The sequence below is a fragment of the Giraffa tippelskirchi genome, chromosome 13 (genome assembly GCF_054371585.1).
Source record: "Giraffa tippelskirchi isolate mGirTip1 chromosome 13, T2T-mGirTip1v1.2.pri, whole genome shotgun sequence".
Classification (NCBI taxonomy): domain Eukaryota; kingdom Metazoa; phylum Chordata; class Mammalia; order Artiodactyla; family Giraffidae; genus Giraffa; species Giraffa tippelskirchi.
Genome location: NC_137287.1, coordinates 6,205,692 through 6,224,368, shown reverse-complemented (window position 1 = coordinate 6,224,368; position 18,677 = coordinate 6,205,692). Strand labels below are relative to the sequence as shown.

Sequence of the window (18,677 nt, the reverse complement as noted above, 5' to 3'; positions counted from 1 at the left end):
ACACTACTCTTTTCTCATGAAAAACACATCCAAAAGCAGACTTCTTTCCTGGGACAATAACATGGTTGCATGCATGAAGGGCAACCTATTAAGGTGGAAGAAAGGGATAGATTTACTCTGAAAGCTTAGGATATTTCCCAGAGTCTAAGCTATTAACTTAGTCTTATGGGGAGAGGGGATGACGTGGATGAGAAGCAGCAGGAGCTGGGGCTGCCTCTGTCCATGTGGGGGACAGAAGATCTGCACCGATACATCCAAGGAGTGGCTGGCCCAGCAACGCTGAAGAATTCAGGCCTGGACAACCAGCCCTCAGCTGCACAGTATTATAGACTCATTCGTTTTCTGTGTTAGCAGACTGTCAACCATCCAATCCAACTCCTTTACTTAGGGGAACCAGTAAACACCTAGTTTGAGACATATAGGATGGAATTCTAATAATTCAATAAATGTCTTGGAATGTCAACATCTGAGTTGTGACTTATGGGAGAGATTCTTCAGCTACTTGTGGCTAGGCAACTGTTATCTAATTAAGTGGATTATACTAGGTCCTTATGCCACCTAACAGGATGTTAAGATCTCTCAGCAGACGGTCTCAGCAGACGGAACAAGTATAGGCAGCTTCCTCTTGCATCTGGGTCCTCTTTATCCACTCCGTTTCACCTTGGAAGCCAAAGAGGGTGCGAACAGAAAAAAAGCCCAACGCAAAACCTGATGCAGGGAGAAGCCTGGCTTCTAGTGCGAGCTGTCAGTAATTTGCTGTTTTCTCTTGACAGCTCATCAACTTCCCTCCGCTTGTTTCCTCATTTGTAAAACGGAGGACTTCTTCTAGGTGAGGGTGGTCCCTTCTCGACTAATCTCGCAGGTTTGATCATCACAATTTCTGCCCAGCCAGGCGCGCTCCTTTGGGCAGCCGGATAGCCCGGGCGTATTTTCGAGGCTTTCTGGGTCTTCCTTAACCCTTCCTCCAGGAGTTGAGCTTGGTATCTCCAGCCCCTAGGAAGCTACTGGTCGGCTCGGACTCCAGATTGTCAGGGGGCCCTCAGCCTTTGCAGCGGGAATGGCATCCACGATCCCTTCTGCGGCAACGACTCCTCGGTACACTGGCCTCAGGCATCACCATGCCTCCCGCTCCCCCTAGTCCCCACGGTCCTCAAAGCTTTGAGCTCGCTTGCTCACAAATCCATCTTGCGCTCATTAACTTCAGTCCTTGCAACCGCTTGCAGCAGGCCCAGCGCCCCGCGCTCGCATTCTTTTATCTCAGTCTCAAAAAGTTCTAGTTCACCCGTCTCTCCTTAGCGAAGGCCCTCCCCCGGCCGTCTTCTCGCCCATACTATTGGTAGATAGAGACGTTCCTGAGAGAAGAGGCCGGGCCAGGTTCCCTTGGGAAGATCTAATTGGCATTCTTGACAGTCACTCGCCTGTGTCTGGCTTGCGATTGGTCCTCGTTGGACGAGGCTCAAGGTTTGCTCTTCTCTGCCTCCATCCCCGCAGAGTGGAGCCCCGGGCGTCTCCGCCTCCTGATTGGACCTGATTGGCTCCATCCCACTCCTGAGATTTGTGATTGGGTGCGGCTGCGCGGGGCGGGCCGGCCTGGAACCTCGGCCGTTGGCGAGCGCTCTAATCTCGTCCCCCTCCCTTCTTCTCGCCTAACTCCGTGCCGGAGTCTCCACCCCTCCCGGCGGGTTCTGATTAGCCACTTCCGACGCGTCTCCGGGTCCCGATTGGCCCGCCGGGTCCCTGAGCCCGCTTCCTCCCCCCGGGAAGCGACTACGGCGGCTCCGAGGAGGGGGAGGGGCAAGGAGGGACGGCCGGTCCCCGTCAGTCAGGCAGCGGGAGCCGCCAGGAGCGGATGGCGGCGGCGGTGGCGGCCCCACTCGCCGCCGGGGGTGAGGAGGCGGCGGCCACGACCTCCGTTCCAGGGTCTCCAGGTCTGCCCGGGAGCCGCAGTGCAGAGCGGGCCCTAGAGGAGGCCGTGGCCACCGGGACCCTGAACCTGTCCAACCGGCGTTTGAAGCACTTCCCCCGGGGCGCGGCTCGCAGCTACGACCTGTCAGACATCACCCAGGCTGGTGAGTGTGCAACCAGGCCCCGAGCCCGGCCGGGACCCTCGTTTGCATAGTCCCGCCCCTCGCTTGTTTCTCCCGGGGCCTGGGCGTCTGGCCCGCCCCATCACCTGGCCGTCGGAGTTCTGGATTCTGTGGATTTGCATAAGTCCGCTACCAGCCCCCTCCTCACTTTAAGAACTACTAGACAATGAGCCCTTATCTCGTTTGCCTGGAACACCCAGAGTCCCTGGCCGAGCGTCGTGAGAGCCCCCCCTCTCCGCCCTCTGCTGCTCTTTATTTGCGTATCTGCGCACCTGTAGGATGGTCCCGCCCTTCACCTGGTTGGCTTATTTGCGTGATCTCTTCAACCTCAGTTCTGATCATTCCATATAGCAGCCCCCGAAAGCCCACCCCCTCCCATGACTCCTTTCTCTTTCCTCACTTCGTTTCCAACTCTCCCCTGTTCCACCAAGATACGAGCAGCCCCAGGCCCCCGCTTCCCATAGATTTGCCCCTGACAACCCCAAGTTTGTGTCCTTCGCTTGGTAGTCCCGCCCCCTAAGGCTGCTGCCTCTCTCCACTCTTCACCCAGCCAGCCTGTGGAAAAGAAGCAAATCTCCCACTTCCCCCAACTCTTTTCTCCACGAGTTCTTACTCCCATTATCCTGACCCCTTTATCTGAGACTCCTCCTCCTTCTTACGTGTGTGAGGTCACTGTGGAGCCTGTGATCTCATAGAGACCCTAGAATTCCCATTTCAGTTTCTGCTTTTCCCCAGGGGGGAGGGACTTGAGGCAGTTGCTGAAAGGAAGGAAATCTTCTCTCCCAGCTAAGAGTGCTGGGAAGCTAGAGATGGTCCCCACTGCCCTTCCCACTCCCCCACCCCTAGGATCCCTCTAACCATGCGCCCTCCACCCTGGGTGTCTGTTGACGGTAGGGTGTAGGGGACTCCACTGTGACAGGTGAGTCAGGCCTCAGCTGCTCAGAAGGCCGACGCTGACCTTGGGCTGGCAGCTGGGGGGGTGGGGACTGGGAGAGGGGCGGAGGACCGCATTCCCAAAGCCCCACCCCAGCGGAGCCCAGGGTGGGACTTGGGGCTGGATGAGAGTGATCTCCTGATGACACTCCCCTGGGACTGCATTCCCCGCCTAGCAGGTGCCTGCTCACCTGCAAACACCCTAGTCTTTACTCGACTGTCTGGAGAGAACCAGTTGAAACCACTCCGCTTGTCTTGGGTTGCTAGGTAAACTCACTGGACGGCTCTGCAGTGAGTGAGTTCAGGGAACCCGGGAGCCATTCCGTCCCTCTCAGTCTCCCCCAGCCGCCTAACCCCCCAGCTCCAGATTGACCTCAGCAGCTGTGTGACACTCGCCGTCTGTTCCCTTTCCCCTCCCCCTTGCTTGTTTTTTGACAAAGACCAAATGTTATTCTTTACTTCCTTAGGGCTCTGTCTGTGATAGTGGACTCCTGGGGAAAACTCCCAAGAACTCCGGGGCCCCTCCCAGCTCCCACCCCCTCCCGCCTCCTCCCCCAGCATTCCGGCTCAGGGTGCAGCCTGTTCTTCTGGGACAGTCCCAGCTTCCTGTGAACCCCTCTCTGCCCTGCTCTCCACACAGGAACCCTCAGTCCTTTCAGGGCCCAGGTTCTAGGCCAGGTGGGTCTCTCTCATCCTGAGCTCTCTCCTCTGGCCCCTCTCACCACGCAGGGTGCCTATAGCTTGAGGTGGAAAAGAGGAAGTGACAGGAAGCCAGTCAGTGTTGCCCATACCCTACTCTCCACACCTCCTTGCCCTTCAGCCCTGACAGACTAAAGGCTTCCAGCACTGCCGCCCCAATCATGTGGAAGCTCTCCTCCTGTTTCCGCAGCTCTTTCTGAACCAGTGTTTTCCTTGCACATGCTGTCCCGTGGCCCAGGTCCCTGATGTCCCTTGGACTTGTTCCTGGGGCCCTGATAGCAAGATGAATCCTGAGGTGGGGGAAGGGCTACGCTCACAAAAGAGAAGTGCAGCTTGTTCTCTCACAGACCACATCCTGTGCCTCCTAGGCCCTGCCTCCTCCAGCCCTGCTCCCTTCCGTTCCGAGCTTTTGCCTCCTGTGCACCCCATCAGAACTTGCTCCCCACCCCTTCTCCCACAGGCCCCTGCAGTGCACACAAGAGAAAGCAGGCAGGTGGAGGGGGCGGGGCGGGAGGATGCATCTGACCCTCCCACCCTCTCGGGAACTGTCTTCTCCTGTGACAGGTCTTCTTTCTGTGCACAGCAGGGCTGGGAGCAGAGGGGGTTCCTGGGGCGTCAGGCTGTCATCCACCCTGGTAAACACAGGGCCCACCAGAGACAGAAGCCGACAGATTGTTTCTGCTTCATTTCCTGTCACAAGACTCACCTCCTTGGGGGATAACCCCAGCTTCCCCTCCTCTCCGCTTTTGCTTGCCCTTCCCTGGAGAGGGCCCTCTAAGAAGCTCACCCAAGTTCCGTGGCCTGGGACTTCCCCCAGCAGGCCCTGGGCCCCTCCCAATACGGGCTGATTAGAGGAAGCAGAAACCTGGCTGCAGAGGTCTGAGCAGTGAGTGCCTCCAGCCTGGCGGGAACCCTGCCCTGGTCTAGCAAGCCACTGGTTGAGATAAAAGGATGGCAATAGACTCTCCCCTCCTTTCCGCCCTCTCCACTCCTCACCCATGCCCAAGACACAGGCGCTGGCTGGTCTGAAGTCTGGGTAAAAGTGAGAGAGGAAGTAGAGGCAGGCTATTGGGAGTGGAAGAGGGTAGGAAGGAGCCCAGTCCTTGCCTGGGACTCCAGCTTCCACCTCTGGCTTGGTTCACTTGTCCTTCCCTCCAGGTCCGTGGGAATCTGTAACTTCATAGTCCCGTGGACCTGGCTTGCTGATCCCAGGGGCTGGTGAAAAACCGTAGGCCAGCGTCAGGTCTCTAGGCTAGGCTCTAATGACCCCTGGTTTTTCCTCTCGGTTGAAAATAGGTTGAGGGTGGGAGATGGAGCCCTTAGGAGGGAGGAGCCTTCTTGGTCATCTCCCTCGGGATGGTTCATAGTCTTACCTTGAACCTCCCAGCCCATCACCTTGCTAGTTCCTTTGGAGCATCAACCTTCTCCTATGACCTTTGCCTTCCATCTCCTCAGGCATCACAGGACAACAGGAACCACAGGAGTTAGAGAATCTAACCACCCTTGTAGAATAGCTTGGCATTTGTGTGTCTGAAGACAGTGTTTGTGGCTCGCTCTCCCCCCACCCCCTAGTCTAGGCTTCTCCAGCCCAGTCTTGCCTTTGCCTTTGCCTTTCTGGTCATACCTGGAGTGTGCTCCAGGTTATGTAGTCTTTCTTCTTAAACTCTAGGGAGTCCAGGTTTATAGGTCTGATTCTTTAGGTCTGTTGGGGAGGTAGAGGGCTGGGCAACTGGCTCCAGGGAAGTTCAGGGTCCTCCTGTCCAGGACTGGGCCTTTGAAAACTCCCCCCGACACTTGTTTCCCCTAGACCTGTCCCGGAACCGGTTCCCCGAGGTGCCAGAGGCGGCGTGCCAGCTGGTGTCCCTGGAGGGCCTGAGCCTGTACCACAATTGTCTGAGATGTCTGAACCCAGCCTTGGGGAATCTCACGGCTCTCACCTACCTCAACCTCAGGTAGGGAGGCAGGGCCACAGGAGGGTAGAGGGTTGACCTTCTCAGCCCCAAGTACCAGTGCATAGCACCCTGAGTGACTCTCCTCGTGACCCAGAAAGTAGGGCAACAAGGGAGAGTTCCTGCCTGGAGGGGGAGCCCACTGCCTTTCTCCCTCCTGCAGCCGAAACCAGCTGTCATCACTGCCGCCCTACATCTGTCAGCTGCCCCTGCGAGTGCTCATTGTCAGCAACAACAAACTAGGAGCCCTGCCTCCAGACATCAGTGCCCTGGGGAGCCTGCGACAGCTTGTGAGGATGGGGAGCAGGGAGACTGGGGGGATGGCTGAACCAGGCACTAGGGACTTTTGGCGGGAGGGCAGGGAAAGGCAGGATGCGCCCTAGGGGAAAGGACGAGACTAAAGGAAGTAGCCTGGTCCAGGAGGCAGTTCCTGATGCTCCAGGTCTGATGCTCCTTCCCCACCTCTTTCCTCATTCCAGGATGTGAGCAGCAATGAGCTGCAGTCGCTCCCTACAGAGCTGTGCAGCCTCCCTACCCTGCGGGATCTCAACGTTCGGAGGAACCAGCTCAGTACCCTGCCTGATGGTGAGGAAAAGGAAGAGTTAGAGGGTGTCAGCGGGTGTGTGTGTGTGTGTGTGTCTACCTTGAATAATGCCTGACCTAGAGGATGTCGGGGGGGGTGTGTGTGTGTGTATCTACCTTGAATAATGTCTTAGTCGCCCAGGGTTTTGCCGTATGAAATGCACTGTAAATTATTTTCCTTGCTCTTGACCAGCACCCCTCTGAAGCTGGCAAGGCAGGGGTTATTAGCTCTACTTGACAGATGTAGGAAAAGGTACAGAAAGGGCAGTAGGTGAGTGCATTGGCAGGCACCCTGTAGAATTTCACAGTCAGAAGGGGCCTTTGTGGTCACCCATTATCACCACTTAGCGCAGATGAAGCTCTCAAAACCTGAGTCTGGTGAGGCCCCGTGCTGCCTTCCCAGAGATTCTGAACCAGCGCACTGAAGCCCAAGCAAGCCCATTTTAATGAGCTAATTGTGATGCACCCCGACACTTGATAGCCTCTGCTCCAAAGCAGGCACACCTTCCTTTATTCAGTCAGCTTTGTGTGTGTGTGTTTCCTGTGTTTTAGGTGGGGACTAGGTAGATGTGAGTGATGTCACTGAGATCTGGGGCCACCTCTGAAGATTTAATGACTTAATGGGTAGAGACAAGCAGAGGGAGGTGCTAGGACAGGAAACTTAAAGCCATAGAAGCTGGAGGGAGCCATGTGGCTCTGCTGGGGACCCCAGGGAAGACCTCAGCCCCGAGGCACAGTAGGAGCTGACCTTCGAAGGAGAGTTCCCCATCCGTCTGCAGCCTAGGCAGAAGCACCCCTATGTGTAGAGCATGGAGGTCCAGCACAGACATGGTTAGGAATGCAAGCTGGGGCTGGTGGAAAGGACCACGGCTGTGCTACCCGTGTTTTTGAAGAGCAGGCGAGGGGAGTCAGGTGGCTACCTGTTTCTCTGGGCTCCTCCCATCCTCCTCCTAAGATGGTAGGGGTACGAATAAGCATTTGATCAGGGCTCTCTCTGGGCCATAAAAGACCCCAGCAAAATGCCCTGGGGAAACAGAGGAAGGAGCAATAAATTCCAGCCTAGTGTCTGGAAAGATTTCAGAGAAGAAGTGACACCTGAGCTGAACCTGGAAAGATGCATGAACAGAAAAATGGGATTCTCCCAGCTGAGCAGACAGCATTTGGAGAGGCCAGAGCCAAGGGGCTGGAGGGTGGTCTGATGTGGTGTGAGGGGTGGAAAGTGAGGTGGGAAATGTGGGTGGAGCCAGATCATGAACTCCTCCTTAACCAGGGATTGCTGCTTGACCAGAGAGCAGTGATTTTTATTCTTATCCTGTGTCTTGGCTCATCACTAATCCAGGGGGCCTTTCTGAGAAGTGGAGAAGGGTACCATTCTCCTGTGGGTGGGCCAGGGCTTGACTAGTAGAGCGCCTGAGGGTTGCAGCCCCCTCTTGCCTGTGCACTTGTGCAGGGCACCGCCTGCTCACCTACAGCAGCCCTGGCTGCAAGTCTTGGAAGGCTTTTGAGCAATAAGGTGTCACAGTTTGATTTGGGCCCTGTGATGGACACGTGAGAAGGAGGAAGCGGCAGTAGGGTGGAGTGGGCAGGAAGGAGAAGCAGATGGGCAGCAGCTGAAGTCAGTTTGAGTGGGCAGAGGAGCAGGGTGGTGGTTCCTGGGAAGCACTCTCCGCCCACCAGGCAGAGGGGGCTGCCGGTGAGGTGACATGCCAGCCAGAGCAGGGGGCAGAGGAAGTGAGCACAAGGCCCCGCCCCTGAGCATGCTCCTGACTTCTCCCTCACCCACCCCCAGAGCTGGGGGACCTTCCTCTTGTCCGCCTGGATTTCTCCTGTAACCGTGTCTCCCGCATCCCGGTCTCCTTCTGCCGCCTCAGGCACCTGCAGGTCATTCTGTTGGACAGCAACCCCCTGCAGAGCCCACCTGCCCAGGTGAGTGCGGGGCAGGGCTGGGCGGTAGGGGTAGAAGGGGGCGCAGGGCTGGCCGAGAGTGGGCAGGAGTTGGGGGCGTGGGTCCCTTTGGTAGCCAAGCAGGATCCGGGGGTTCCCCCCTTCCCCTCACTATGTATCTCCACACCCAGATCTGCCTGAAGGGGAAACTTCACATCTTCAAGTATTTGTCGACAGAGGCTGGGCGGCGCGGCGGGTCTGCACTGGGGGACCTTGCCCCTTCCCGCCCCCCGAGTTTCAGCCCCTGGTAAGTTCCACATGGGAAGGAAGGAAGCCCCTGGGTACTTAAACCCCTCCCCAGCACCAGGGACCTATGGTTTCTGGAGGGTGGATGAGGGCGTGGCCGCCCAGAACGGGGCTGACCAGCTCTCCCTGGCTGGCCCCAGCCCCGCCGAGGACTTGTTTCCGGGACGTCGGTACGATGGCGGGCTGGACTCGGGCTTCCACAGCGTTGACAGTGGCAGCAAGAGGTGGTCTGGAAATGAGGTGAGGGCCTCCTTCCCATGCGACACAGGGATCTCGGCCCCAGGGAGAACCTCTGAGCTAGGACCCTTCGTCTTCCGCCTCTAAAGCTCAGAGCGGTGAGGGTGGCTGAAGCCGTCTTCTCCAGTCCCTCGTCCAAGTATCTCAGCGAAGGGCTGGTTCACCACCAGCCCCGGACTCTGGAGTCTATCTCCCATCTCTGCCTTTTTGCATTTCCAGTCAACGGATGAGTTCTCCGAGTTGTCGTTCCGGATCTCAGAGCTGGCCCGGGAGCCTCGGGGGCCCAGGGAGCGAAGGGAAGATGGCTCTGGTGAGCAGTGGGCTGTGGGCTATGGGTGTGGACGAGGCCCTCAGCAACCCCCTCCGCTTGCTGACATGCCCTGCTCTCTCTAGCTGATGGAGACCCTGAGCAGATTGACTTCATCGACAGCCACGTGCCTGGGGAGGATGAAGAGCGAGGTACCAGCGAGGTGAGGGGCCGCTGCATCCCATGGCCATCTACCATGAAAGAGCCGGAGGGAGCGAGCCAGTGCAGGCTCGGGGGACCCCCTCAGCCCCTCTGCTGTTCTGTCTTCAGGAGCTGCGACCACCAGAGTCAAACCCTGTGGCAGGAGACGGGGAGAGGGCACTGAGCAGCAGGTACACCCAGAGCCACTGGAGGCGGCACCCCCTCCCTTCACACGTGTCTCCTCTCCCCCACCCAGCTCTGCCTCTCGTCCTTTGCCCTCAGGCGGGAGGAGCCAGCTGGGGAGGAGCGGCGGCGCCCAGACACCCTGCAGCTGTGGCAGGAGCGCGAGCGGCGGCAGCAGCAGCAGCAGAGTGCGGTGTGGGGGGCCCCCAGGAAGGACAGGTGTGCGCATGGGAGCGGCGGCCCCAGTGGTGGGCCCTGGCAGGAAGCCCCCACAAGCTTCTCTGTCTCTTGAGGTTGGCAGAGCCCTGCCGGGCACTGCCGACCCCACGTCTCCTTCATTTTCTAGTTTTCTGAAGCTGGGGGTCAGGGCTGCTGGTGGGGGTCCTGCTGCCTCGTCCACTCAGGCCGCCTTCAAGTATGTGTCCTGGACTCCACGTCCCTCAGTCCCCGCCCTGCACGCACACCCTTGCCGCGACCACCCCTCTGATTCCCCTTCTGTGTCTCCTCAGCGGCACGTCCAGGTCCAACGCCACCCAGCTGGGAGTATCAGCGGGGCAGGGAGCCCCCACCCCCGCCCCTGCCTCCACCTCCCAGGAGCCCCCACTTCCATCTGGACCAGGTGGGAGGGGGGCTTTGGGTGGAGGATGGGGCCTGTGTAGGTGGCGGGGAGGGGGGGTGGGTTGAGGCCTGGCGGCCTGAGGGAGGAGTAGGACACTGAGGAGGTGTTTCTCTCCCCCGTCCCTGTCCCCTGGCTCCGGCCCCCAGCGACCGCACCTGCTCCCCGGCCGCTCAGCTCCATTCAGAGACCAAACAGCTTCCTCTTCCGTTCTTCCTCTCAGAGCAGCTCAGGTGGGTCTTCCCCGCTCCCCAGTACTAACCCAGTACTAACCCAGCACTAAGCCCTGGGCTGGGGTCATCCCTTGTGGCCTGGAAGTTCTCTGGTCAATTGTCCCTTTGTGTGGAAAATCCCACAAGCACAGAGGCAGGAGATGTGGGTGCCAGACACTGCGACCCAGCTTACAAAGTCCATGGTGGGCAGTGGAGACAGCCCCACACCCCCCTTTCCTCCAGGCCCTTCCTCACCAGACACTGTCTCGAGACCTCGGCGATCCCCCCAGCTTTTGGACGAAAAGGAGGTGATGGCTCAGCTGCGCCAGGTATGAGAGGTGGGACTCGTGTGGGTGGAGCCTGGGTTCCGCGTGGGCTCCTGAGTTTCCTGGCTTCCCTCAGCCTCCTCCTTGCCCAGCCTGGTACTTCCTCTGGAGACTCTGACCTCTCTCCCTCCTTCCCATCTCCCAGGTGCTTGAGTGCCAGCTGCAGCGGCCCCTGCCCGATGACCTGGCCGAGGCTCTGGCCAACGGGGTCATCCTCTGTCAGCTGGCCAACCAGCTGCGGCCCCGCTCTGTGCCCTTCATTCACGTGCCCTCACCTGCTGTGGTCAGTTGGGGCCTAGGGCAGGAAGTAGGGGTTGGGGCAGGAACCCCTGGGGCCTCTCTCTTACTCCCTCTTTCCTTTCTTACCCACCCTCAGCCAAAACTCAGTGCCCTCAAGTCTCGGAAGAATGTGGAGAGTTTCTTAGAAGCCTGTCGAAAAATGGGGGTACCTGAGGTATGGGGGTGTGCTCTCAGGGGCGCAGGGCTGGTCTCTCCTATAAAGGGTGCAGTGTCCCGGGCTCAGCAGGGCCCTCTGCATGGACGTTCACGGGGGCCTCTGCTCCCCAGAAGGAAGCACAGCCACCAGCCCGTCCTGCGTGTCCCCCCGCATGCCTCCCTTCCCGCACTCTGCATGTTGGTGTGGCTCTGGCCCTGCATGTGAGGGCAGGGGTGGGAAGGATGGTCTTGCTGCTGCTGGTGACGTGTGTCCTCTGTCTTGTCCATCTGTCTTACTCTCCTTCCCAGGCTGACCTGTGCTCGCCCTCGGATCTCCTCCAGGGCGCCGCCCCGGGGCTGTGGACCACCCTGGAGGTTGTGAGGCGGGTGGGGGGCAGGGCGCCCCCGCCCCCCTGGCCCCCCTCTGGTCTGGGCGGCTTCATCTTCTTCTACGTGGTCGTCATGCTGCTGCTCTGTGTCGTCTACACTCGGCTCCTGGGTTCCTAGGACCCGAAGTCACCCCTCACTCCACCCCTGGCCCTCTTTCTATTTATGACTCCTGTGCAACCCCCTCCCCACCAGTGGTGCCTTCAGCCCCTACCAAAGACACTAGTGAACCCCACCCCTCACACACACTGACTTCAGAGGCCCCACTCTGGTACCCCCAGACCCTGGGCCCCCAGCCTCTGGTCCCCTCCTGTAGCCCCTCCCCCTGCCCCGCCCCCTGAGTGCTGATGGTGCCTTCAAGTCCTCTCCCTGCTTCCCCAGAGGGTGGATCTTAACCTTCCTCCTTGCACCCCACTTCCCCGCCTTCCCCCCCCCCCCGCTGCTGTAGGGGGCTAAAGTATCTATATTTTGTAGAGAGAACTCTATATTTGTAGGGGATGCAGGGGCCCAATCTGGGTCCCTGTCTCTTGTATAAATTGTACAGATCGTGGCCGCCCGTGTGTTTGTGTGCGTGTGCGCGTTTGCTCCTGCTGTGCCTGGGCCCAGCCCCAGCTCTGTCCCCTGGGCTCTAGGTGCCAGCCCACCTACTCCAGCATTTTCCTCTGAAAGTGGCAGGTCTGTCATCCCCTCTGAGCCTCGGCCGCTGTGTCGTCTCCCTTCTGTTACCCTCTGGCAGCTTCCTTAAATCTCAGTGGTCCCCAAGCCATGTCCAGGGTGCCCTTGACCTTTGCCTGCTACATCTCATCAGCTCCCTTGGTCTAGGCTCCTTTAGGGTGTCTCCTACCCCATGGCCGAGAGGAGGAGGTGACAAGGGGAACTTAACCCCGGCCCCTTCTCCCAGGAGTCCCTGTGCCAGCCCCACCACATCCTGGAAGAGGAGGGGGCCCCAGGAAGGGGCCTCCCCTACGTCGCTGCTGTCATCCATGCACTGCTGGAACGGCCTTAGGGTTGAGGTCGGGGTGCAGGGGCCCAACCCGGCGGGGGCCCCAGGAACGGAAGACAGCGGCGTCTGGGCTCTGCTCTCGAGCGAGGACTGGTGAGGGCGGCCTCCGGCCTGGCCCTATGCCTCGGGCACCTCTGCCCGGGAGGTTGGAAGCCGGCCGGCCCAGCAAGGCGCGCAGCCGCCTTTGGCTGCGGCCAAGGGTCTGGGATGGAAAGGGGAGCTGGATGTTGTTGTGTCAAGTGCAATAAAGAGAAGCTGGAAGCCCTCTAGGTCGCCCCTCAGATATGTGTGTGTGTATGTGTGTGCGAACAAGAGCAGTGCGTGTGGGGGACGAGTGCCCCCTCCCCACGTCCACATCCGGGTGGCCTCCACGTCCACTTCCGGTGCCGCAGTTCTTTCCCAGGCTTCGCCCTCGCGCGCGGCCCTGCCACCCCGCCGCCAGGGGGCGCTCGCGGGAATCCCGCCGGGTCCGTGCGCCACGTGTCCCGGAAACGCGCTGGGCTCCCGCGTCGCGTCTCGAGGCATCGCGAGGCCCAGCGAGGTGGGCCGCAACCCGAGCTCGCAGGCACACTGTGGCACCGCTGGTCTTTGAGGGAGGCCTGGCCGGAGGAGGGACAGAGAAGGGGCCGGGCGGGCTGCGCGAGCGCCGAGGTGCGGGCCTGCCTGCCTTCCCTATTCATGCTGCCCTGGACCCCCCGGCGGTGGGGCGCAGGCGAAAAGCAGGCGCCCAGGGAACGACGCCCCTCGGCAGGCAGCGGCCTCTCCCAGGCCTGGGACTCCAGAGAGGAAGCCCTGGGGGAGCCAGGAACAGTCACACTAGGCAGGTGAGGGGCTCGGCTGACGGCACTTGGGGGGAAACCGACAGGGGCCCACAGTGTGAGGAAATCTCAGTTGTCCCTACTGAATAATGGGTATGATCCGTCTCCCCGCACTGGGCAACCTGGGCCCTGCCTTGGGAGATATTCAGACTTGGAGTGGGGGAGGTGACTGGGGGAGGCTGTGACCTGAGCATCTCAGTACCCCTCTCCCTGCGCCCCCAGCCCTCAGCCCTGGCCTCGAAGGCTTTCCTGGACTCGGAAAGAGCAGCTGAGGCTTCGGCCGCCCCCTGGCCTGGCTGCCAGGCATTCCCTGGGAACTCCAGGTAAGTACAGGGTCCTGCCATCTTTACCCCCAAGACCCTTTTACTGACTCCTGAGCCTGTTTTAATCTCTTCAGGTCTCCTGCTCTCTCCCCCCGCCCCAGTTCTTTTCTCCCCTCAGAGGACTTGGGGGGTGGCGCCATCAAAGATGACCCTGCTAGCTCCTTGGGACCCCAACTATGAGGCTACAGCAAGACGTCGGCTGGTGTGGGTGAGTTGCGGGTGCCTGTGGCACCGACCTCAGGTCGGACAAGGATGCCTTGGGAGGGACTGAAGCTCCAGGAATCTTTCCTGTCCCTCCCTCTACAGGGACCCAGCTGTGCATCTGGCGTCTCCTTCTCAGGTCGCACCTTGTACCATCCCTCATTCTGGCCTCTGTACCAGGCAGCCTCATGCAGGGGCCTCAGGCCCAGTCTAGCAGGACATTGGAGTGAAGAGCAAGTGCCCAGGGGTGCAGGTACTGCCCTCGGTCCTCTCAGGCTCCGCAGAGAACCAGTGCAGAGCTTGCCACCCCAGCAGCTTCTCCTCCCCAGGGTTCCCGGTGATATGCTCTGAAGACGTCTTCTTTTCAGACCCTTTGCTGCCCTCTGGGCAGCGTGTTCCCCTGTACCTGTCTGAGGCCCCTCAGCAGGTGAGTGCTCCTTCTGCCTCGGCCTCACCCCAGCCTTCAGGCAGAGCTTGCGGGGAGACACTGCCCCTCCTCTCTCCTCAGGTGATGGGCTCTCTGAAGCTGCTGCTCCCACGCCCGATCATGTCCCCCTGGCTCCTCCCCACTCCATCTTCGGGCTGCTCCACTGCCTGGCTCAGTGGGCCAGAGCTGATCGCCCTCACTGGCCTCCTGCAGATGAGCCAGGGGGAACCAAGACCCAGCTCCCCAGGGGCTCCCGGCCTCCCTTCTGGCCCCCCAGCCCCTGCCTCTGATCACCCTGCTGCCAGTGGTGGCCCAGGCAGTTCTCACTGCGGGGAACCATCTCTCCCCAGGACCCCAGATGCCCAAGGTCCATAGCTCCTCCAGGGACAGAATGGGCCCTCTACTTTCCCAGGCAGGTTCTATTGATAATAAAACTGTTGGTTTGCAAACAGGCTCCTCGTGGTAAATAGCAGAGTGGGGCGCAGAGGCAGGGATGGGGTTTCTTCCTCTACCACAGCTTTGGCTGCCCCTCTCTGATTCTTGTTACTCATTCCCCCGTGAGGTGGGGAATCTATGGACCTAAGACCTTCCTAGGCTGACCAAGAAGGGAAACTTTAATGAAGAGGGGGAGTGTACAGTATATTACTCTAGACTAGACTGAATATATTAGAAGCAAGGACTCTGTCAGCTTTGCCAGGTCTGGGAGAAGGAGGATTGTCTGAGCACAGAGCTGGCATTGGGAGAAGCAAACTAGGGAGTAGGGAGTAAGGGGGTATCATCACTTCGGTGTGGGGTGGGGCACTAGTGTAAGATACCTGGTGCTCTCATCCCTCTTGCGCTGGGGTCCCAGGACTTTGGCAGACACCGGGTAAACCTGCAGGCGGGTGGGGGGAGGGCCAGGTCTGTATGTCTTCCGCATCATCGATATTGTCATCATCAGAGGCAGGGTGGGGGGCCGAGGCGGACTTGAGAGTCTGGAGTGATGCTGCAGGAACTCTGTGGCAAAACAGGATCAGGGCTTTGGCTCAGAAGGTCTAGAAATGTGTAGGGTTCTGGTGGTGGTGGTGTTTTTTAAGGGGAGAAGAGTTCTAGGATTTTCTCCCTTAAAAGAGCCCAACTTCTTGGGGAACCTCATCCCAAAGATTGGAAGGAGTGGAGTGGACAGCGGGTTCTAGCGGGCAGCTCGGTGCCTCTCCTGGTCACACGTCCTGGGCACATCGACTTTAGAGCCACTCCGCCGTGGGGAAGGGACCTTTGGGGTTGAGAAGGGGTGGGCGGGAAGGCATTCTTAACCTTGCACTTTTTTTTTTCCCTCCCTACACTCCCGTCTGTCAGCTACACTGAGCGGTGTCCTGTCGAGGGGAGGCGGGGATGGGAGTTGGCGGGGAGATGGGGGTGGGGCGTCTCCTCACCCGGGCCTCTGCGAGGTTCTGGAACTCCAGCCGAGCGTAGCTGTGTGGGCGGGACCTGGCCTCGGGGGCGTGGCCTCGCACCTCCAGGGTAGGGACCAGGTCCAGGTCCACGTAGTTGAGGCCACGGTCGGGGGGCTCGGGGATGGCAGTGCCCATTCCTATGTAGTCCGCGGCCGCATACTCAATGCACACGTACTCCCCGGCTAACTGTGATGGCGGCTGCAAGCAGGGCTGACCCCCAGCCCGTCCCCAGCCGTCTCGGATGCCGAGATGAGCGCCTTGGAGCCCGGGTCCAGGCTCCCCGGCCCCGGAGGAAAGAGGCAAGAAATTTGAGGAAAAGGACCGTGGTGCACAGCAGCTCATGGTCACGTATTCAGCGACCCCTCCATCCTGGAGCGGCTGGCGGGGAGCTGCTTTGGTGAAGGCGGGAAGGCCCGGGGGCTCCATCACCACGTAGCCGCCGGCTTGGCCGCCCTTCATGGGCTCGTAGTCACTCCCGGCTCCCATTGTTATGTAGCCCCCGCCCCGCTCCAACCTCGCGGTGTTGGAGGCTGTCTCCCCCAGCCTCGCCAGGGTCTTGAGGGTTGCTTGCTCGCTGGTCTCACTCGGGCCATCCCGACGGTTCAGCTCACTTGTTTGGGCCGCGGAGTCTGGGGTCTCATAAGATTGGGGGACGGAGGGTCTGAAGGCGCCCGTTGCGGGCTTTCTTGGCAGTGGCTCAGCCCTGCCAACAGCACCACTGTCCCCGATTCTCTTCATGGCGGCCAGGACGGTCTCGTGAATGCTTTGGGCCACCACGGCGTCGGGCGCCTGTAGCCACAGCTCCCCGGGACCCGTGGGTGCCGAGCGGCCAAGCTCCAGGAAGAAGAAAGAGTCTGCGTGGCCGCAGCGGCGCACGCTGAGCAGGGACAGGCTCAGGGCTGGCGGCGGAGATGCCCTGGTGGCCCCGGAGCCTCTGCCCCCAGGCTTCCGGAGCAGGCTCAGTACCCCAGAACCCAGGCACAGGCAGTAGCCGCCGCTGCCCAGGCCTCGTGCCCGCCCCAGCCCCTTGGGTCGCAGAGTCACAGGCCAGACGTCCTGAAACGGAGCGATGATCCAGGCCCCGGGGTTCTCGTGGGAATTGGGACCTGAAGAGACAATGGGCTGGTCACCGGGGTTCCGGGCCGGCAGGTTGGAGACACTGTGCCCCGGGGAATGAAAACCCGAAGGTGTAAACTCTTCAGGTTTGGACTTGACTTCGGAGACCCTTGGGAGGGACAGCCTACGGATAAACCAAATCCACATCCTCCCCCCGCCCCCCAACACACACACGCTCCCCCAGCCGCATCTCCAGCGGCACGGGGCTGGGGCCTCACCGGCGGCGGCGCGCGCCTCGAGCAGGGCGCTGTACCACGCCTGCTGCTCCGCCTCGCTGGCCGCCGCCACGCCCAGGCTGCGGTCGCGCGTGTACAGGACGATCAGGTGGCGCTGGCGCGCGTCCATGCGCTTACTGATGGTGCAGGCGCCCCCCAGGTTCACGCTGAACTTCGGGGGCGTTCGGCCGGCGCGGAACTTCTTCTCGCTCTCGTAACACTCGAGGCGCGGCGGGTCGGCGCGGAGCACAAAAAAGCGGCGGCGCTGGGACTTCTGCTTCCGCAGGTGGCCGCAGAGCCGCACGTCAGCCGGGCATACCCAGGGTCGCGGCGGACCCAGAGCCACGGCGGCCGACTGGGCCTCCGGGGTCGTCATGGGGTCTCCGGGCTTCTTTCTTGCCCAAAGCAATCAGGTGGCCGGAGCAAGGGGCTGGGACGGCTGGGAAGGGGCTGGCAGAGGCGGGGTAGAAAGAGCGGTCCCCGGGACGGGGGCGGCGTCCTGACAGGCTGTCACCCGTCTGGATACTCCGCGTCTCTCTCCTGCTCCCGACTTCCTTTGGCCCCTCGCTGCGCGCAGCGTGTGCCCCAGTGGCGCCCGGTGGCCCGAGATACCCGGGGCTCCGACGGCCTTTCCTCCCCTCCCCTCCCTCCTAGCGGAGATCGCGCCGAAGTCCCCACCCCCGCGAGGTTAACCCTCGCGCGCCCCGGCGGTGGGAGTGGAGTTTGAGTCGGGAAGTCCAGGAAAGGCGGCCTCTGCCTCACCCCCACCCCACACCGTGGGGCTGGGCTTTCGCAGGAGCCGGGGAGTGATCTGAGCTGATTGCCAAGAAGGCAGAGAGGGGAGGCGCGTGTGCGGGGAGCCACGTCTGTGGTGAACATGCTGTGGGTCCTGGGAGTGGGCGGACCGCTGAGCCGGGTCATCGTTACAGCGGTGCCCGCCGCTCCCTACTCGGGCTCTAGGCACCTGAGTCCCCCGCTTCCCACCCATGAATGGCTCCGTTCTCTTCCTTCCCATGTAATTCTGGGAGCCAGGGCCGCCGAGCTGTGGGCCATGGGTATTTCAGAGGAGCTAGAGGTTTAGTTTCTCTGCCGGGTTAGGGCCGATAGGAGGTGTCTTAGGAGGAGTTCTGCGTTGGTCCGGTGCGGATCATACCCACCAGGGTCCCAATCAAGTGTCACTGAAGGAGGAAGAGACCCTCTCTCAGGGGCCCTTCCCTCTTGCTGCACTAGTGCCCTTGGCCCCTCCCCGCCGTCACTGTTCAAAAGGAAGGCTGCCCAGGCCAGCTGGAAGCTCTGATTATGTAGACTCCCTGCACTGAGGGAGGTGCCCTTTGCCCCTCGCATTCCCAGACGTGTGAAATGGGGCTGGAATGCAGACATTTTGACACCCCACTTCTGATCCTTCCAAGGACCACCCGCTCATGTTGGCTGTGATGGTGCTGGTCAGTGCACACTCTGTGAGACAAACTGGCAGCTGACACGTAGGTGGGGGTCTTAGAGGACCTTACTATGTCACTGTTGTGGCAGGTAGTTTACCTGAAGTAGGGGAGCTGAGGGGTTGGGAGAGGGAGAGGGTGACTGTAGCCCCTATTAAGGGTGGTACCGTCCGGTGAGGAAGGAGCTATACCAGCAGTACTGAAGCAAAGCCCCCTGGTTCTTTTCCTCAGGCTAGTCCATGAGCCAAGTAAGCCTGAGCAGGGAGGGCGGGGTTTCCCACCCAGCCTCCTCCACTTCCCAGGCGTGGAAGGAAGGGGCTGGTCTATGAGCTGGAGAAGCCAACGGTGTGATGTGCAGGGAGGCTAGGATCCTTGAACATCTTTAAGGGTGGTGTTGAAAGTGTGATACAGAGTACCACCT

At 60.4% G+C, this 18,677-nt stretch overlaps 3 protein-coding genes across 10 annotated transcripts; 2 read left to right on the top strand and 1 right to left on the bottom strand.

Annotated features, from left to right (window-relative positions):
• The first annotated feature begins 1,820 nt into the window (after positions 1 to 1,820).
• Positions 1,821 to 12,568, top strand: LRCH4 (leucine rich repeats and calponin homology domain containing 4). 6 transcript variants are annotated; one of them, XR_014072900.1, is made up of 18 exons: positions 1,821 to 2,069; positions 5,527 to 5,671; positions 5,832 to 5,958; positions 6,148 to 6,253; positions 8,040 to 8,176; positions 8,326 to 8,441; positions 8,581 to 8,680; positions 8,897 to 8,987; positions 9,071 to 9,147; positions 9,255 to 9,316; positions 9,408 to 9,527; positions 9,655 to 9,723; positions 9,818 to 9,927; positions 10,074 to 10,178; positions 10,357 to 10,465; positions 10,608 to 10,745; positions 10,839 to 10,916; positions 11,207 to 11,834. XR_014072900.1 is itself a non-coding variant. In XM_081556097.1 (18 exons), the coding sequence occupies exons 1-18, from the start codon at positions 1,850 to 1,852 to the stop codon at positions 12,288 to 12,290; spliced, it is 1,971 nt and encodes a 656-aa protein (XP_081412223.1). In that variant the 5' UTR covers positions 1,821 to 1,849; the 3' UTR covers positions 12,291 to 12,568. The 6 variants fall into 6 exon arrangements, 4 of the variants coding, with proteins under 4 accessions (XP_081412223.1, XP_081412221.1, XP_081412224.1 ...); XR_014072899.1 differs by having other exon boundaries at positions 10,074 to 10,189; XM_081556097.1 differs by lacking the exon at positions 11,207 to 11,834 and adding an exon at positions 12,186 to 12,568 and having other exon boundaries at positions 10,074 to 10,157; positions 10,380 to 10,465.
• Positions 12,569 to 12,805: 237 nt separating this feature from the next.
• Positions 12,806 to 14,505, top strand: SAP25 (Sin3A associated protein 25). Of its 3 annotated transcripts, none has more exons than XM_081556106.1 (6): positions 12,806 to 13,107; positions 13,328 to 13,428; positions 13,503 to 13,636; positions 13,735 to 13,882; positions 13,959 to 14,056; positions 14,138 to 14,505. In XM_081556106.1, exons 3-6 carry the CDS (start codon positions 13,574 to 13,576, stop codon positions 14,429 to 14,431), a joined length of 603 nt encoding a protein of 200 aa, XP_081412232.1. In that variant the 5' UTR covers positions 12,806 to 13,107; positions 13,328 to 13,428; positions 13,503 to 13,573; the 3' UTR covers positions 14,432 to 14,505. The 3 variants fall into 3 exon arrangements, with proteins under 3 accessions (XP_081412232.1, XP_081412234.1, XP_081412233.1); XM_081556108.1 differs by having other exon boundaries at positions 12,806 to 13,111; positions 13,530 to 13,636; XM_081556107.1 differs by having other exon boundaries at positions 12,806 to 13,111.
• A 142-nt stretch (positions 14,506 to 14,647) lies between these two features.
• On the bottom strand, positions 14,648 to 17,442 carry LOC145531986 (uncharacterized). Its single transcript, XM_081556101.1, has 3 exons — positions 16,824 to 17,442; positions 15,469 to 16,595; positions 14,648 to 15,052 (listed from the first exon to the last, which is right to left on the bottom strand). Exons 1-3 carry the CDS (start codon positions 17,194 to 17,196, stop codon positions 14,993 to 14,995), a joined length of 1,560 nt encoding a protein of 519 aa, XP_081412227.1. The 5' UTR covers positions 17,197 to 17,442; the 3' UTR covers positions 14,648 to 14,992.
• Between the last annotated feature and the right edge of the window lie 1,235 nt (positions 17,443 to 18,677).

What these genes read in the sequence shown, in the direction of transcription:
- LRCH4 (XM_081556095.1), top strand. Translation starts at nt 1,850, where the DNA reads ATGGCGGCGGCGGTGGCGGCCCCACTCGCCGCCGGGGGTGAGGAGGCG. An exon ending in TGCAGAGCCCACCTGCCCAG is followed by an intron (nt 8,177 to 8,325) that starts GTGAGTGCGGGG and finishes CTCCACACCCAG; the next exon opens with ATCTGCCTGAAGGGGAAACT. An exon ending in AAGAGCGAGGTACCAGCGAG is followed by an intron (nt 9,148 to 9,254) that starts GTGAGGGGCCGC and finishes TTCTGTCTTCAG; the next exon opens with GAGCTGCGACCACCAGAGTC.
- SAP25 (XM_081556107.1), top strand. Translation starts at nt 12,966, where the DNA reads ATGCTGCCCTGGACCCCCCGGCGGTGGGGCGCAGGCGAAAAGCAGGCG. An exon ending in CAAGACGTCGGCTGGTGTGG is followed by an intron (nt 13,637 to 13,734) that starts GTGAGTTGCGGG and finishes CTCCCTCTACAG; the next exon opens with GGACCCAGCTGTGCATCTGG. An exon ending in TGTCTGAGGCCCCTCAGCAG is followed by an intron (nt 14,057 to 14,137) that starts GTGAGTGCTCCT and finishes CTCTCTCCTCAG; the next exon opens with GTGATGGGCTCTCTGAAGCT.
- LOC145531986 (XM_081556101.1), bottom strand. Translation starts at nt 17,196, where the DNA reads ATGACGACCCCGGAGGCCCAGTCGGCCGCCGTGGCTCTGGGTCCGCCG. An exon ending in CGAGGCGCGCGCCGCCGCCG is followed by an intron (nt 16,596 to 16,823) that starts GTGAGGCCCCAG and finishes TTGTCTCTTCAG; the next exon opens with GTCCCAATTCCCACGAGAAC. An exon ending in AGAACCTCGCAGAGGCCCGG is followed by an intron (nt 15,053 to 15,468) that starts GTGAGGAGACGC and finishes GTTTTGCCACAG; the next exon opens with AGTTCCTGCAGCATCACTCC.